The sequence below is a fragment of the Drosophila teissieri genome, chromosome X (assembly GCF_016746235.2).
Source record: "Drosophila teissieri strain GT53w chromosome X, Prin_Dtei_1.1, whole genome shotgun sequence".
Classification (NCBI taxonomy): domain Eukaryota; kingdom Metazoa; phylum Arthropoda; class Insecta; order Diptera; family Drosophilidae; genus Drosophila; species Drosophila teissieri.
The window spans coordinates 12143641-12160450 of record NC_053034.1 but is presented as its reverse complement, the minus strand read 5'-3'; the positions used below and the strand labels follow the sequence as shown (position 1 = coordinate 12160450).

The 16810-nt window shown below is 43.5% G+C and overlaps 4 protein-coding genes across 5 annotated transcripts; 2 read left to right on the top strand and 2 right to left on the bottom strand.

The window, feature by feature from the left end:
• Positions 1–3280: 3280 nt before the first annotated feature.
• On the bottom strand, positions 3281–4391 carry LOC122624870. Its single transcript, XM_043804612.1, has 2 exons — positions 3895–4391; positions 3281–3728 (listed from the first exon to the last, which is right to left on the bottom strand). The coding sequence occupies exons 1-2, from the start codon at positions 4353–4355 to the stop codon at positions 3281–3283; spliced, it is 909 nt and encodes a 302-aa protein (XP_043660547.1). The 5' UTR covers positions 4356–4391.
• A 466-nt stretch (positions 4392–4857) lies between these two features.
• Positions 4858–14523, bottom strand: LOC122623737 (katanin p80 WD40 repeat-containing subunit B1). The gene is made up of 10 exons (XM_043803054.1): positions 14149–14523; positions 13209–13336; positions 12926–13143; positions 7969–8310; positions 7708–7843; positions 6102–7169; positions 5913–6040; positions 5755–5844; positions 5622–5696; positions 4858–5559 (listed from the first exon to the last, which is right to left on the bottom strand). The coding sequence occupies exons 1-10, from the start codon at positions 14180–14182 to the stop codon at positions 5325–5327; spliced, it is 2454 nt and encodes an 817-aa protein (XP_043658989.1). The 5' UTR covers positions 14183–14523; the 3' UTR covers positions 4858–5324.
• LOC122623738 (peroxisomal multifunctional enzyme type 2) lies at positions 9633–12488 on the top strand. 2 transcript variants are annotated; one of them, XM_043803055.1, is made up of 3 exons: positions 9633–9760; positions 10083–10875; positions 11198–12488. In XM_043803055.1, the coding sequence occupies exons 2-3, from the start codon at positions 10167–10169 to the stop codon at positions 12283–12285; spliced, it is 1797 nt and encodes a 598-aa protein (XP_043658990.1). In that variant the 5' UTR covers positions 9633–9760; positions 10083–10166; the 3' UTR covers positions 12286–12488. The 2 variants fall into 2 exon arrangements, with proteins under 2 accessions (XP_043658990.1, XP_043658991.1); XM_043803056.1 differs by lacking the exon at positions 9633–9760 and having other exon boundaries at positions 10073–10875.
• A 359-nt stretch (positions 14524–14882) lies between the features above and the next one.
• On the top strand, positions 14883–16153 carry LOC122623928 (proteasome subunit alpha type-7-1). Its single transcript, XM_043803311.1, has 3 exons — positions 14883–15102; positions 15180–15409; positions 15476–16153. Exons 1-3 carry the CDS (start codon positions 15001–15003, stop codon positions 15891–15893), a joined length of 750 nt encoding a protein of 249 aa, XP_043659246.1. The 5' UTR covers positions 14883–15000; the 3' UTR covers positions 15894–16153.
• The last annotated feature ends 657 nt before the right edge of the window (positions 16154–16810 follow it).

Genomic DNA, 16810 nt, shown 5'->3' with positions numbered 1-16810 from the left:
GATATATCTGCCATATTTGCACCACCCATCCAGATGGGACACCGCTTTGGGACAGACTGGCGAACTGGTAATTACAAACAAGAATAAGTGAGCAGTTATTCATGCTGGATGTACACGAGTATCCGAAAGATACGAGGATACAAAGGCAAGGGCCAAACAAACTGTTTATCCCACCGTATTGTATTTATCAAATGAGCAGTATTATTAATGAGCTGGCCGGAATGCAGAAGGTCAATCATAGGTGTTATAATGCGATGGCACTCCGCTTTTCCGGATAAATGATACATATTTAATTTCACTTCCATTTTACCTCAGTCCACTCTCGCTTGATTTAATCCCGAAGAAGGTTTGTGGCGCTTTGTCAATTGTACTTCAAGAGTATATAATCAATAGCCAGTCAAATGTTAAAAACTGATTAAGAGAAATCCAAGTTTATCGAGAATCTGCAAAGAGTTCTTTAAAGTTATTTCTTAAACATGGAACTGGAAGTTACTCCTGCGATGATTAGCTTTCTAGAGCACTTCCCCATCCCCACGGGCGCCACCACATCAATTAAGGGCATTCAACTTGGGCACTCCGCCGTTGACACTCTAATAGGGAACTGGAATTTTTATAGGTTTCTTTATGTCGTTTGTACCTTGGTTGCCTAATTACGTGCAAGTCTACCCCGGGGTAGACAAATAAATTTTCGGTGATTTGTTGACATGTGGAGGATGCGGAAGAGAAGGCATTACTCTCAACTGTGTTCGGCCCACGCAATAAGTAACTAGAGCGAATTTAACTATTCGGCGATTACAGCTGGAACACTCCGCAAGGAGTGGAGAATGAATGGCTCCATCCGTACTTTATGTCCCATCAAAGTACGCCTACTCCATGAGGTGGTCAAGAGTGGTTTCTCCACGACGCTCCAAAATCAGTAGCATCCTGATGGAGAAAGTGGCTGTGGCTGTGGCAGTGGCAGTGGCAGCCATGTGGAAATACTGGCGAGACCGGGGCCATAAAGAAAAACTTCATTTATTCGGAGGGAAATAAATCTTTTAATGCACATCGGAGAGTCGTTATTCGGGCATTGTTTTCTCATTTGCCACAACACCTCCAAATACGCCCCCAAAAATCATGGGGCATATGTCGTGCCATTTGGCCATCGAGATCCTTCAGCCAGCCAGCCATTCAGCCAGCCAGTCGGCCAGTGTTCCCCCAAAGGTAAAGGAACATCCTGAACATCCTGAACTAAAGCATCCAGCGCCTGGCCGAAAAAGGCCGACTTCCCTGTCAGAGCAAATGAACGTTGAATGGCTATTTCAATGATTCTAATTATGGAGCCGCCCGGCGCAAAAGTTCGTTAAGTATCGCGTGCATCATTGTTATTGTTTTTCTTGCCAAACCCGAGATCCACAAAGCAGCCGAATTGCCTTGTTCCTTGGATATATGTGAGTACGCACAGCCGCGGGCAAGAAGCTAGGTGCCCATGGGTCTTAGCAAATTCGAGGGGCCTTTGTCGAACATTGGGTTCATTTGTTTATTTGTAATGATCATACATGTTAAAGGAACTGGTTAAAAACTAGATAACCTTAGGAAAATATGCTTATGGAAATCCATTGAAGTTTTGCAGTCCATTAATGGTACTATTACGTTGGCCTGTGCTGTGCGAATCCATCCTCGCCTGTTACATTTCATTCGATGGGTGGTGTGCGCTCATTAGGTGGCCATCCCTGCCACCCCTGCCACTCTCACTCTCACTCCCACACTCACATCCATTTCCAATTCCAGCGCAAGTCCTTCGCATAGTCATGCAAAATGTCCCACAAGGACGGCAATTGTCCTGCGCTCCCGGATTCATGGGTGTGTGCCCGAGTTCATGTGTGCGTGGCTGTGACCTGTGAAAATGTCCGTGTCAAGTTGTGAGTAATAACACGGAAATGCCGCAGGAAAAGGACAGCGAAGCACAGCTCGTAAAATGGACAAACGCAGGACAGACATCCGCGTGGCTTCAATCATGTAGTAGACATGGAAATACCCTGTCCTCAACAGCACAAGAAACACAATTTTGGTGAAGGTTTGATGTGATATATGTATCAATAAGGCTTCATAAAGCGCCTAAAAGTGGGCTAAGCGTAGATTGGAAAAAGAATGTGATATTCAGCTTGTATTTCTTTTTTTTAATAATTGCGCCTTAATTCATTTGTGACATGAGCTATATGAGTTTTGATTGATGAAACAAAAGGAAGAATTCAGTGTTCGCCATTTGGCACTTGACAAATCGTGGGCATGCCATACAAGAATACAACTACATTCGCCGATTCTCCCCGACAAATTTCGGGCCACAAAAAAGGACATTAATTAGCAGTACGTGTTCATGCATTACAGAAGTATTTGTTGTCGCTGGTATTGGGCACCATAATAGCTCTTCAGCTCCTCTTGTGTCAAAACGACAAGGAGTACAACGAGAACAAAACCCAAACACACATAAAGCTCCAGGATGAATGGCCTTTTCGACCTTCCATGTACATACGTACATGGAGATACACTCGCACTCGCAAAGCAAGCGAATTTGCCATAGATATATGCATGTTTGTGAATAATTACGAATGCTTCTCTTTACATGCAGAGACAGCGAAAAAGTTAAATTACACAAATCGCAAACTTTAATATCCCCCCTAGTCGGCAACGAAACAAAAGTCAAAGTCAAAGTAATGGCGTTGCGTAATTAACGAGACTCTGGGGATCTCGAACCGATGAACGTAATTTTGCCGGGTCTTCAATAAATCCATATCCGTAGATGAAACTTGGTCACAAGGAAACCAAACCTGGGAAGTTGTGAATGGGCTTTATTTGCTTGGAAAGTTTTTTACACGTTCAAGTGAAGAAGAATATCCAAAGATTTCTTTCAGTTTAAGTGGGTGAACTTTGGGATTATAATTGATTTTTTTGTATAATTTGTTTGGATTTAGAATTAATATACGCTTTTGGAAGTTTATTTCTTGCTTAATCCTCTTGGTGGCTGATTATACTTTTAAGTAATGGAATGTTATAGTTTATACGCTTATATTTATCCTATGAATCGACAAAAAAAAACCTTATAAGATAAGAGAAATGAGTGAAACAATTTAAGTTAAAATATATGCAAAATCATCAGAATTGCTAATAAGCTAAAGATTTCCTCAATATTTTTAATTAATGCGGTGTAACACTGAACTTGGTGCTCATTTCCATGGGTGACAGATGCAAATGCATTCGAATAATGAATTTAAAAAAAAAGGCTTAGAATCTAAATGCCCTTCTACAACGTCATTTTATAGGTGGTAGAATTATTCGCTAGGGGCCGCTGAATGTTTTTGATTTTCTTCTTGTTCTGCTTGTAAGGAGCTGAGTTCCGATCCTCTGGCGATCCACTGTCATATGGTGTGCGCACAATCTCCGGCAGGTGGGCGTAGTATACGATTCGTTCGTTACGAACTGGAAAATTCATATCGGATTGTTTCGAAGAGGCGTACTTGCTGCTGCTATAGGAATCGATGGGCGCCATGGATTCGCCGATGTATCCGCGGCGCAACTTCGGATAGTCCCTCAATGGCGGGGCATCCGGATAACGGTCGGGGTACATGACGTAGGGTTCCGGGTACTGCGGTATCCGGGGACTGTAGCTATCATACGGATCGAAGCGCTGGCGGTGCATGTACATGTCCTCAAAGTACTGCGGGTAATTCCTATGGTATTGCTCATCGTATCTGTAAAACAATAGATAGATTCCAATAGATAATTACAAATTATAGTAATACTACTTCGGCAGCAGCGATAATCTTTTATCTATTTGCTTAATGTTTTTGGTTTAACTTCTTACTTAACACAGATTTCGAGGAAAACTGTCCTTGTATTACTGGAACACACACTCACCTGTCGTAGCGGCGGATATAGGGATCGTAGGACCTGGATGGGTACATGGGCGGAGCACTGGCCAGCAGTTTGCCGGAGTAATCGCCGTACCAGGGCAGTGGCTTGTGGGCGATGCCATTGACCGGCCTGTTCAGCGAAGCCAAATTCCCCTCGCCATGAATCTTAATGGCCGAGGTGGCACTAAGGTCGTTATCGGCCGCATAGGGATCCGCCATTCGTCGAGGCCCCAGATAGTAATCGTAATCCTTGTAGCCCAGGGGCGGCTTCTGGTAACTCATCTGCTTCGGTTGCGTGGGATCCAGCATGCCGATGCCCATAGTGTCCACCACGCTGCTGTCCTTCGTCTCCAGATCCGGACTGCGGCCAAGGTCCTCGAAACTGGGATTCGCCGCAATGCAGTTGGCCAGCAGCAGTGGCATCAGACAGCGCATCCAAACGGGGATGACTCTATTCGCGGACATCGTGCAGAAGTACAGCCGATGCGCTCGGAGTGCCAGGTCGAAGTGCTCCACTAATCGCTGCAAAACTCTATTGAAAGGTTGGGCATTAAACGCTACAATGATTCGGCGACATGGTAAGTTGAACTTCAAAGCCGTTTGTTCTGGCTGCTCTGTTGGTCATTCTATTGGAGCAGTGAACCGCAATAGTACATTCCCCGATTTCACCGCTTGCACAAAAATAAGCATAATAATATAAACAACCCCCCTATAGAACTTTTCCCAATACACAAGTCTGTGTGCTAAATACATGTAAAGAGTGTAGTTGCAATTCGTCAAAGAGATAAATCAGCTAGCTTTTAGCATTTGAATTTTATTTATTTCGTTCTTTCAGCAACATACCAACTTTACCATACACATACATGTGTGCCTTAGATCGCCATGAACTTTTTAGATTAGTAGTAAGCGCTGAAAAATGTACTTAGGTAAAAGAATATTTGACCACAAACCATTAAATAGAATCCACTTATGTTTTCTTTTATATATTTTCAAATTAGACTTAGGTGTAGGTAAATAAGTATTACATAAATTAGTTTGCATAACAAATTAATAGTACAAATCATTAAATAACTAAGCCCATTTTCTAATCATCATGGCCGTCTGAAATTAGCTTGTGACGTAGGAAATCATAACTTCGCAGTGCTCAAGTAGACTTCATCGCAACATGATGATGAAAGGAAGGCCCTAGGGTTAATGTTTATGTGGGATAAACAGCGTTCGGAAGAGCTCGTCTTTGAGCTGCAGTTCCGGAAACGATTGTTTAAAATTCCTTAGTTTGGCAGCTTAGAGCGACAAATGAGGCCACTCCCCACGACACTGGATTTCGTAATCAGGTTTTGGGAAGCTGGTGGTTTTCTTCTGTTGACGATCTTTGTACCGTTCAAGAGCTGATTTGAACGCCGAGGAGCATTTGCAGCCGGATATGCGTAGCCCTTAGAAAATAATGATGTTTTGTAATTGTGACAGCGTGGACCCAAAGTGGGTGCTCTCGGGCAGGTTCTTGATTTGCAGCAACCACCGCTGGCACTCGGCGCACTTCCTCTGTCGATCCTCGCGGGTCACATCGACGCCCAGGCCATTGGCAGCCCAGGAATCGAGGTTCTCCTGAATGGTTGGCAAGAAGTTCGACAATATAATACGCAGGGTATCACAGGCTCTCGTAAAGTGGCTGAGATAAGGATTGAGGTTACTTTGGTGGCTGTCTTGTCGTTTATTGGTATCTATACTTACAACTTGTGATGGCTTTGCAAGAGTTCGTAAATCTCTGGCAGTACAAACATGCAGAAATCCAAGTTCCACGAGGACCTATAAGGGGATTTAACTTTAAATGCTATCGCTGTAATATTTACATTATAACGCTTACGGTTTCTCCAAAATGGCTCCGAGTAGATCTATGAAAATGGATTTGCCACAACTCTTTGCCTGCCTTAATGCGCCCAGCACATCGTGAGCCCTACGCGATTACAAATGAATATATCAATTGAGACTATCCTTACAATATAACGTTTATTCAATTCTTACCTTGTTGAATGCCGCAGCAAATCCAGGCTAGACTGGCGATTATTCAGCTCTTGCAGCACAGCCTCATGTGACCTCAACAGCATATCGAAGTCGTGATCATCCATTATGATGCGATTGTTCATTGGCTGCTGTTGGAATAATATGAAGTGGGTTAATGAAGTGCACAAATCGAAGCTTTTAAACACCCACGTGATTTGGCTTTTCCTGAGTTTTAGCCTGGTGCGAAGTACGCATATCCAGGGTTGTGCGAGATCGCATCGGTGGCTTTGTGAAGATTTCTACGTTGATATTTTTCTGTTGATTGTTCTCCTTGCTGAACTGGCTCTGGGCGGTGCCCATGGGCCGCTTGTTCTTATTGACGACATTCGAGGAGGAGGACTTTTTCAGTAGCATGTTGTCGTCCAGCTTGTGCAGTTCCATGGAGCTAACCGAGGAGACCTGGCTTAGTTTGCTGCTACCAAAGATGCCCGTGGACGTCTGCTTCGCGCTGCCCATGTTGTTCGTTGTCCTCTTGTGCAGGGTGGTGGTAGTGGTCTTCTTGATCGACTTGGACGAGGCGTTGATCGTGGAGGTGGCGGGCACTGGCTTATAGTTATTGGTAATGTAGTTCACGTTCTGATTGACCGGAAAGTCCTCGGCCATTTCGTAGTTATCATAGTTGTTGAGTATCGGCGGATTGCTATCGTTCAGATTGAACTCCAACTGCTGCACATCCGCCTCCTCGTTCTTGTCCAGCGAATATATGTTGTAAATGTCCGGCTTGTGCAGCGAACTGGGTTCGTTCAAGGACATCAGGCGGGTATCGATGGCGCCGTAACTACCACCATAGCTGGCCATATTATCGGGCACTCTGGAGTACTTACCCTGCCTCAGGGAGGAATCGATTGCACCGCCGTAGACGACATGATGCGGCGCCAGGTCCGACGACGATCCTGCTATCGAGGCCAAGTGGACAGGTGGCAGCGAGGACATCGGAGACGTTTCCGCCGACTCCAGCACCGCCTCATTCACAACCTCCAGACTATAGTTGGGCGAGGACAGCCCACTCTTGTTGTCCTCGTGCTCCTCCTGCACCTGCGCTGGCTTGGCGCCGCCCACCGACAGCCTGAACTTCTGGTTGCCACGTGTGAAACTCTTTCGGTTCGTCGAATTGTGCTTGAAGTTGGGTAGAGAGTTCGGCGGCTGATAGAACGGTATCACTCGGTCCAGACTGATGGTGTTGATTGAAACGGTGTCGACCTCATGGCAGCCACAGATCTGCAAAGGAAAGGGCAATGGATGTGACTGCAAGTTCTATAGAGTCTACAGCTATTTGGCTAAAACAGACCAATATTTCGAATGTTCTTATCAGAGTAGTGTTAATTATTAACGCAAAAAATCAGAAAAACGATTTTTTTCAAAAATTCAATATTTACGACTGGTATTTTCTGTATAACTTGGCTAAAAATGGTCAGAAAATAAAAAGAATTACAGTTTTTTACTCCTAATAAGCAATATAAACCATCCATATCACTTTTTGACCCACTGTGTTAAAATAAATTTTGGGCAAATTTTCGCATTTTTTGTAAGGGGTAACATCATTAAAAATTGCAAAAATTGTGAAAATATTGGAGTCCCCATTTTTGAACACAGTTCGATTGGAAATTTAATTACGAACTCAACGAGGTATGACAGTCCATATTAAGCCTATTATTTTGAATGTTATGGCCAAAAAACCGATTATTTTTGTTTAGAAACGCAGGATAACGAAATTTCGATTTGTTAATTTGCTTGAAGAGTGAGTGTTTTCACTTACCAACTTATTGTTCACCACTTTCATGTCGGCTAAGGTGGACCAGGTGCTCTTGATGTGGTCTAACTCACGATCCGGTTCCCATCCAATAACCGAAATACCCGAAGAACTGCCGACAAAAAGGCACTCGCCATTGTCACTGAAATAAAATAAATAGAACATCCAGATTGTAAGAATTTATGCACTGTTTGGCACAATAATGCGATTTTCCAACATTTGTTTCATAAATTAATTCATGATTAATGATCAATTCGCGGGACTCACCTGAAGGTTATACATTTGATGGCCTGGCCATAGAAGTGCGTGGTCTGCGAGACGAGCTGCTGGTGTTCCAGATCGTAAATGGACACGGTGCCATCGACGCGACCGGCGGCCAGCAGGAACTCAAACGGATGGAATTGTACGCATGTGATGGCCGTAACCGGCGGATCGGCTATGAACTCCATTATCTGTTTGCTCTTCCGTATGTCCCAGATGAGAATGGAACCCTCCAGACCAGCAGAGGCGATCCAAAGACCATCCGGGGAGAACTTCACGGAATTCACGTGCGACATGTGACCCCGACACACTTTAATGCAGTTGTTTTCGTTCTGCACGTCCCACAGTCTGAAATGCAGAGATGCGAAAATTAGCTAGTTAGTTAGCCATCGATAATTTAAATAGGATGAAACGGGATCTAATTCATTAGGCCTAGTATTCAGGCCACAAAACAAAAAACTTCATATAAAAGAGCAGCACAACATTTTTGGTGGAAAAAATGGAGCACTCTCGATAGCTTACATTGAATCAAATCTGAAAATGAGTTTGGATCATTCATAACTAATAAGGCAGCAACAGCAGCTGATATGGCATTAGTTTCCATTTTTTTAATTGCAATGTTTACATTTGAAAACTTAATCATTAAAAAAAAATACTAAATACCAAATAATACCAAAAACTGGAATAATAAATACTAAATAATACTAAATAATACTAAATAATAGTAAATACTAAATAATACTAGATACTAAAAAATACTAAATATAAGTGATACTAAATACTAAATAATACCAAATAATAAGCGCCCTCCTCTGCGATTCTCAAAAGTCCTACTTAACCAAACTACTTTTCCAGAGTTTTTTTTTCAAATACCAAGTGTAAGTTCTGCATTTAGTGGCAGCATAAGATATTAATAATGTGATTTCGACCAAGTGTAAGTGCCTGAGCCAGCTATTTTCGACTATCTACAACCAGCTCTGACGTGGAAAAAGAAAAGGAGAGAGACGCCTAACTTTTGGAGCAACGTGGAAGGAAGAAACCAAGGTAACCCAAGGTAAGAATAATTATGATATTATTTTTGTTTAAAGATACGGCCTTCAAAATACATAACTTTTAAGATCTCAAATGCAAACTAATGCTATAATAGCTGTTTTTGCGGCAGCATTAGTTATGAATTATCAAAACTTAATTTCAGATTTGATTCACTGTAAACAAAACGCGACAATCTATCGAGAGTGCTTATTAGTCCAAGAAATATATAAAATTATGTATTTCTGAATATTACTGTTCAAAGACTTTGAATATTTTGTTACCAAAAATTGTGTGACACCTTTTTATATGAATTCTTTTCTATTTTGAACGCCCGTTTTCTGGATACTAGACCTAAGATTTAATTTAAGATAATTCATCACTCGATATGTATTCCATCAGTTAATATCTTAATTTGTTGTTGTTCTATGTTAATTAAAGATACAAATTAAATTGCAAATGCTGAAGTTGAATGTAATTTCATTAATTTCCCATGTTTAAATTTCAACGTTTAAAATACGGAAATGGTTGGAGACACTGCTACGGCCTAGCAGAGTCCCGAACCGAGGTTTGTGTCCGCGATGCACTGCTTTCTGGTATTGTACTACTTTACAGTGCTCATCAACGTAAGTATTTTTTAGTGCATTTTCGTGGAATGAACCATTGCAAAATTATCTTGCCAGCAAATAGCAATGCACTTTGTACTAGTAATACTAGGTTGATCTGTGCATTTGGGCGTACTTATCGCACGCTTTAATCTTCGTGAAGTGTAAGTGAACCGTGGTTAATGACATCTGGTGACTTTCCGAACTGCACGTGTGGGTGTGGGCCATTCACACAGTATCTGTGTTGTCGTCACTCTGCAATGTATCTTGTATCTCGGCTTTCGGTGCTCGGGGGCCATCCGAAGCACTGGCGTTGAACCATGAACCCCTGGACTTGGACCATATCACCAGGGTAACGTTCTTCAGCCGAAGAGCACAGAGTTACACTCACATGTGCAGTGGAAGATAGCATTATCGCTTGAGATTAAGCCGATTGAAAAGTGCTCTCCATCCATTTTCGATTATAAACCAACCAGTTCTTTTCAGCGTTTCATTGAGAGCGGTGCCCCAGAGACCGGAGTTGTGCAACGAAACCAGAAACTGCGACTGTGATTGCCCAACAGACAGACCATGTCCTCATCCGATGGAAAACTTCGATACGACGGCCGTGTGGCGGTGGTGACGGGAGCTGGCGCCGGTTTGGGCCGGGAGTACGCTCTGCTCTTCGCTGAGCGTGGCGCCAAGGTGGTGGTCAACGATCTGGGTGGCACCCACTCGGGCGAGGGTGCCTCGCAGCGGGCAGCCGACATTGTGGTTGAGGAGATCCGTAAAGCCGGCGGCGAGGCGGTGGCCGACTACAATTCGGTGATCGATGGGGCAAAGGTCATCGAGACGGCCGTCAATGCATTTGGACGCGTCGATATCCTGGTCAACAATGCCGGCATTCTGCGCGACAGGAGTCTGGCGAAGACCAGCGAACAGGACTGGAATCTGGTCAACGATGTCCATCTGAAGGGCAGCTTCAAGTGCACCCAGGCAGCATTCCCGTACATGAAGAAGCAGAACTATGGCCGCATCATCATGACTTCGTCCAACTCGGGCATCTATGGTAATTTCGGACAGGCCAACTACTCCGCCGCCAAGATGGGTCTCGTCGGATTGGCCAACACCGTGGCCATTGAGGGAGCCCGCAACAACGTTCTTTGCAACGTCATCGTGCCCACAGCAGCCAGTCGTATGACCGAGGGCATCCTGCCCGACATCCTCTTCAACGAGCTGAAGCCCAAGCTGATTGCTCCCGTGGTGGCCTATTTGTGCCACGAGTCGTGCGAAGATAATGGTAAGTGGGATCCGAAGTGCATTATCTCAGAATTGGCTGTCACCTACAAGTTCTTTAAACGCACCACTTCACTAATAACATATATTCCTATCGTCTACTGCACATCATAGTTTATCCCTTAAATTACAAAATTATGCAATTTTCGGCCAGCCACTCCTATGGCATCTATAATATGTTCAGTAGTCCAATCCAAAAGTTTAACTTTATCTGCCTGATTAGGGAAATTCACACTGATAGCGTTTAAACTTAGCCCGTTTATCAGGAATATATGTGTGTGTATATAGAGTCTATTAATTGATTTCTCCTCTTCTCCGATACACAGGCAGCTATATCGAGAGTGCCGCCGGCTGGGCCACCAAGGTGCACACTGTTCGCGGACAGGGCGCAGTGCTGCGTCCCTCGCTGGATGACCCCGTGACCATTGAGTACGTCAAGGATGTGTGGTCCAAGGTGACCGACATGTCCAAGGCCAAGCACTTGGGCGCCATCGCAGAAGCCTCCGGCTCCCTGCTTGAAGTGCTTGAGAAGCTCAAGGAAGGCGGCGGCGACGCCGTGGAGGATACCTTCGAGTTCAATAGCAAGGAGCTCATCACCTACGCCCTGGGCATTGGGGCATCCATCAAGAACGACAAGGACATGCGCTTCCTGTACGAAAACGATGCCGATTTCGCCGCCATTCCATCTTTCTTCGTTCTGCCTGGTCTTCTGCTGCAAATGTCCACCGACAAGCTGGTCAGCAAGGCTTTGCCCAACAGCCAGGTGGACTTCACCAACATTCTGCACGGTGAACAGTACCTCGAGATCGTCGACGATCTGCCCACCAGTGGCACTTTGTTGACCAGCGGCAAGGTATTCGATGTTATGGACAAGGGATCTGGCGCCGTGGTCGTCACCAATTGCGAGTCTTTCGACGAAAATGGTCGCCTGTTGGTGCGCAACCAGAGCAGCACTTTCGTTGTCGGCGCTGGCAAATTCGGCGGCAAAAAGGAGCCCATTGCCGGGGTCGTTCCGCTGCAGCCGGCTCCCAATCGCCAGCCGGACGCATCCGTCCAGTACGCGACGAGCGAGGACCAGGCGGCGCTTTACCGCCTGTCCGGCGACAAGAACCCCCTGCATATTGATCCCCAGATGGCCCTGCTGGCCGGCTTCAAGACACCCATTCTTCATGGACTCTGCACACTGGGCTTCTCGGTGCGCGCCGTGCTCGCTCAGTTTGCGGACAATAACCCTGCTCTGTTCAAGGCTGTGAAAGTTCGTTTCTCCGGACCCGTGATTCCGGGTCAGAGCTTGCGCGTGGACATGTGGAAGCAGGGCGCACGCATCAACTTCCGCACCGTGGTGGTGGAGACAGGCAAGGAGGTAATTTCCGGTGCCTACGTCGACCTGAAGAGCTCACAGGCCAAGCTGTAAGCTGATCACCTAGAGACAAAGTCTGCCTTAATCGCGATGCATCATCATTGACTTTATAATTCGGTTCGCGTCCGTTTACTTTGTACATACAAACAACAAATATGCCTAAACATATGCAATTATTAAACACCCGTGGTGGTAGAAGTATTTTTTTTTCTTAAACTTTTATAAAACTCCCAATAAAACATAAAATATCTGACAAAGCAATGTGGTTTTAGATCATGGAGAAAATAGATCTGAAGAGATAGCAAGATAACTAAGAGTCCATTAATAATGTAAACTTTAGCTAAGCATCCCTATTATCTTTGTATGTATCTTATCTTTTCTTTGTCCGATTCTGTGCAATGTAGTAAATCAAATCGCTTTACTTTTATACATATGTCAAGTGAGATTTAATCTGTGCATAATTCCGATATATATTAATATATACGGCAACCTCTATCATTTATCTCGTTTCTGTAGATTTCAAAACCAAAATAGATGTTTTCTATAGGATTTAGCACAGCTAAGAGAGGGAGAGAGCATATCGCCTTCTCTTTTCAATCTACGAATACACTCTAAATCTGCAGCTGATAAGGAAACTAGAGTTTCCTGCTGACTCATGGGTGATTCAGATTATTTATATCGAGTCTTGGCTCACCTGACGGTGGTATCATTGCTCCCGGACACCACATACTCTCCGGATGGGTTGAAGTCCAGAGTGCGAACACTCTTCATGTGGCCATTTAACGTAGAGTAGATTTTTTGTGAATTCAGATCCCATCTTCGGATTATGCCGATGTCGTCGGCGGAGTAGACAAAGTTATCCTTATATGCAAAACGCACACAATCAATTGAGCGATTGTGGCCCGTCAGAGACTGAGAGAAAAGGGTCACAGATTAGTTATGTACGAGTTAGTTAGGTATTAGCAGGTTGAACTTACCATAAAACACTCATTCTGACCAATTGCCCAAAGGTTCACATTGCGATCCTCTCCTCCGGTGACCAGCACTCGTCCAGTTTCGCCAAGATCCAGGCTCGTGACCCTGCTATCGTGTGCCTTAATATCATCTGCAATGGATAAGAGTAAGTTAGATCATTTTGCCCAGTTTTCATTTTATGATATGATATAATGATATTCACGTTAAACTACACAGCCTTTCAAGATCGAAAAGGAAAGAAAATGTAATATAATGGTAATATTATATATCTTGTCAATAAATACATTTTCAAGATGATTGTTTTTAAAACTTTTTTATAGAACACTGTGTCAATATATTCTAAATATCTTGTACGTTATCGACATTAATGAATGACAAAGACTACTAATAACTTGAAAAACAAACAAAAGAGATAACATTAATCTATGCTCATACATATGTATTTATATGTAAACGTACGCATTTCAAAGAAATTGAAAAACTTATTCCCTGATTAAATCCTTTCTGAACTTTTACAGTTTCTAAGATAAAATATGCTAGGTTTTCTAAAGGATCTATTACTTTAAAGCGTTGTAAAGAGAATACAAATAATTTTAAAGTATAAAGAAGCCGTAAAATGTTTAATTGATATTGATATTAATATTGCGTTGTAAAGTGGGATATTAAATTTCTTTAAAACGAACAATTCGCCTGCAGCTGCACTTTATTTACCTATTTACATACAGACATTTGTACATATGGGGATTTTCCTATTGGATACTTTCATTGTTTATGAGAACGCGTGGTAATGTTTTAAAAGTGGCAGAAGTTGCATGCAACAATAGAATTTACGATAGTATTTCAAACAAGCACACACATACACACGCCGTCTTATTTGTACGTGCGTGTGCGTGTCGTGTGTGGGAATATACAACGGTACTTTCGAACATTCGGTTTACTTACAGATCTTCGATATCAGTTTTCTGGGCAGCGCCATAATCAATCAAATTGTTGTTATATAAATACGCTGGCAGCTGCTAAATTCGACCCGAATGCCAGGTTTTTAAATAATTATTATCTTTTTGTAGCAGGTGTGAACCAAAGTCTCTGTGATCAGCTGTCTGGGCTCCCGTCTTTTTTGGGCAAACAGAAATCCACTTATTTACGAAACGAACAACCAAACGCACTGAAACAAAATCACACGGTGTGTAAAACCTTTACGAGCCGATATCACCGCGATCGCATTGTATAAAAACTTATAGTCTAACTGTTTAATCGGGCGATTCTGATTGACAAAAACAAATGCACATCACATTGTAATTACAGCGACGACGAGGGCTGCGGCAAACTATCGATGAACACCGATTACCAGGGCCGCAAGTGCGAGTGCATTTTGTGCATTCGATGCGATAGTTTTTGGTAACAATTCTTAAATGACAATTGAACTATATTTGGCATATAAGAGCACAATAATAACTTGCAACTATATGCTTATTTTCGTTTTATATATATTATATATATCTATTTTCTTACATTCTTGTTAAGAAATACGGAGAACTTGAACCTGTAAAACGGCATATTAAATACATAAGTATTATAGATTGAATCGAAAACTATTAAATTGGTTCCAAACGATAGTCACGATATGGCTTTCACTACGAAATGGTATTATTTTGGTAGTTTTCATCGCGCCACTGCTGCGGTCACACTGCGGCATTTCCTCAAAAAAGCATCATCATTGCCTGCAAATTCGAGAAGCGAAGAGCTATAAGTTTATATTCTGCAAGTACCTTAGCTGTTGAATAAACCAACAAGATGTCCTCACGCTACGATCGAGCTGTAACCATATTCTCGCCCGACGGTCACCTCCTGCAGGTGGAGTACGCCCAGGAGGCCGTCCGCAAGGGATCCACAGCGGTAAGTGCAATGCAATCCCAGTCGCAGTGCCGCAAAACCGAAACAAATCTGGACTTGTTCACTTTTTTGGCTCGCAGGTCGGAGTTCGCGGCGCCAACTGCGTGGTTCTTGGCGTGGAGAAGAAGTCGGTGGCCAAGCTGCAGGAGGATCGGACAGTGCGCAAGATTTGTATGCTCGACCACCACGTTGTGATGGCTTTTGCCGGTCTCACGGCCGACGCTCGCATCCTGATAAATCGCGCCCAGGTGGAGTGTCAGAGCCATCGTCTCAACGTCGAGGATCCCGTGACCCTCGAGTACATAACCAGGTGAGTGTTTGTGAACTAGTTGCGCGCTAAATTGGTTTCTTTACGGTTTTTGGCCTTTAATTTTAGATACATTGCCCAGCTGAAGCAAAAATACACGCAGAGCAATGGTCGCCGTCCCTTCGGTATATCCTGCCTTATTGGCGGCTTTGATGCCGATGGCTCTGCGCATCTGTTCCAGACCGAACCGTCGGGCATTTTCTACGAGTACAAGGCTAACGCCACCGGACGCTCGGCAAAGGTTGTGCGAGAGTTCTTCGAGAAGGCCTACAACGAGAAGGAAGTGGCCAGCGAGCACGGAGCCGTCAAATTGGCCATCCGTGCCCTGCTCGAGGTGGCGCAGTCGGGCCAGAACAATCTGGAGGTGGCCATCATGGAGAACGGCAAGCCACTGAAAATGCTGGACAGCAAAGTCATCGCCGATTACGTTAAGATCATCGAGAAGGAGAAGGAGGAGGAGCTCGAGAAGAAGAAACAGAAAAAGTAACACCCAGCAGCTGGGACACTTCTTCGATGGAAGGCCTTCGCATTGAATTGTTTTCCAAATGTATCCGGCGAACCTAACTGGTATCGCCGACCATATTCTGTCTGCTTCTTGTGGCAGGCCTGATTTGACTTGGAAAACGGTTGAAATCCAATTCGGTAAACCGAATGCATACTTTTTTTAAACTTTCTATTCTTCGGAACTCTGTATAACGGTATGAAACTATTTGATTTGTATAAAATACATGCGTCATCATACATTAAGAGGAGCTATAGTTGGATATTCCAATTTGGTCCTTGCACCTGGGGTTATAGACTGTTCAGGGAAGGCTTATGGGCAAGTTATAAAGTATAGTGTTAAAAAAACGTTGAAAATATTCATGTATTCCGCAAAACAATACCAGTATGACAATGCATATAAAAAGACAGCTCATCCGAGACAGTAAAACAAATTATATTGCTGGGCTTATATATATAATAAGTATAGTAATGGAAAAGTATACATTCCGAACTTAATGGATACTACAAAAGACGAAGAACAGACAAATTCGGCTAGAGAAAAAGTTATCCCTTTGTATTCAAATAAAATTTAAAATTGGCGGGCTCTTGTGAATGGCACTTGCATTTGAAAAACGCAACAAGAAAATGCAATGACAGTCTGGCAACGCCGTATATACCGGTAACTCCATGCTTAGGCGAGTTTGTGGGAAACCCTATATAAAAAGACTGATCAGATAAAAAGCTTTGAAATATTTCGCTAGTTTGAAAAACGCAAGATATATGTAATAGAAAACACGCCAATAAAGTGCCGGTATGACAGTCTGGCAGCACTGCTCTCACCGAAACATTGCCTGCAAAGAAGGGAATTCTATGTTTTCAATCAAAATTCAATTTACAATTCAATTCAGAGTCCCCACTAAA

Bases quoted from the DNA above. Each gene is read 5' to 3' on its own strand.
- LOC122624870 (XM_043804612.1), bottom strand. From the start codon at position 4,355: ATGTCCGCGAATAGAGTCATCCCCGTTTGGATGCGCTGTCTGATGCCA. The intron at 3,729-3,894 runs GTGAGTGTGTGT...ATTGTTTTACAG, and splicing joins TATATCCGCCGCTACGACAG to ATACGATGAGCAATACCATA.
- LOC122623738 (XM_043803055.1), top strand. From the start codon at position 10,167: ATGTCCTCATCCGATGGAAAACTTCGATACGACGGCCGTGTGGCGGTG. The intron at 10,876-11,197 runs GTAAGTGGGATC...TCCGATACACAG, and splicing joins CGAGTCGTGCGAAGATAATG to GCAGCTATATCGAGAGTGCC.
- LOC122623737 (XM_043803054.1), bottom strand. From the start codon at position 14,182: ATGGCGCTGCCCAGAAAACTGATATCGAAGATCT. The intron at 8,311-12,925 runs GTGAGCCAAGAC...TCTGCATTTCAG, and splicing joins AGCAATGATACCACCGTCAG to ACTGTGGGACGTGCAGAACG. The intron at 7,170-7,707 runs GTAAGTGAAAAC...TTTCCTTTGCAG, and splicing joins AAGTGGTGAACAATAAGTTG to ATCTGTGGCTGCCATGAGGT.
- LOC122623928 (XM_043803311.1), top strand. From the start codon at position 15,001: ATGTCCTCACGCTACGATCGAGCTGTAACCATATTCTCGCCCGACGGT. The intron at 15,103-15,179 runs GTAAGTGCAATG...TTTGGCTCGCAG, and splicing joins TCCGCAAGGGATCCACAGCG to GTCGGAGTTCGCGGCGCCAA. The intron at 15,410-15,475 runs GTGAGTGTTTGT...CTTTAATTTTAG, and splicing joins ACCCTCGAGTACATAACCAG to ATACATTGCCCAGCTGAAGC.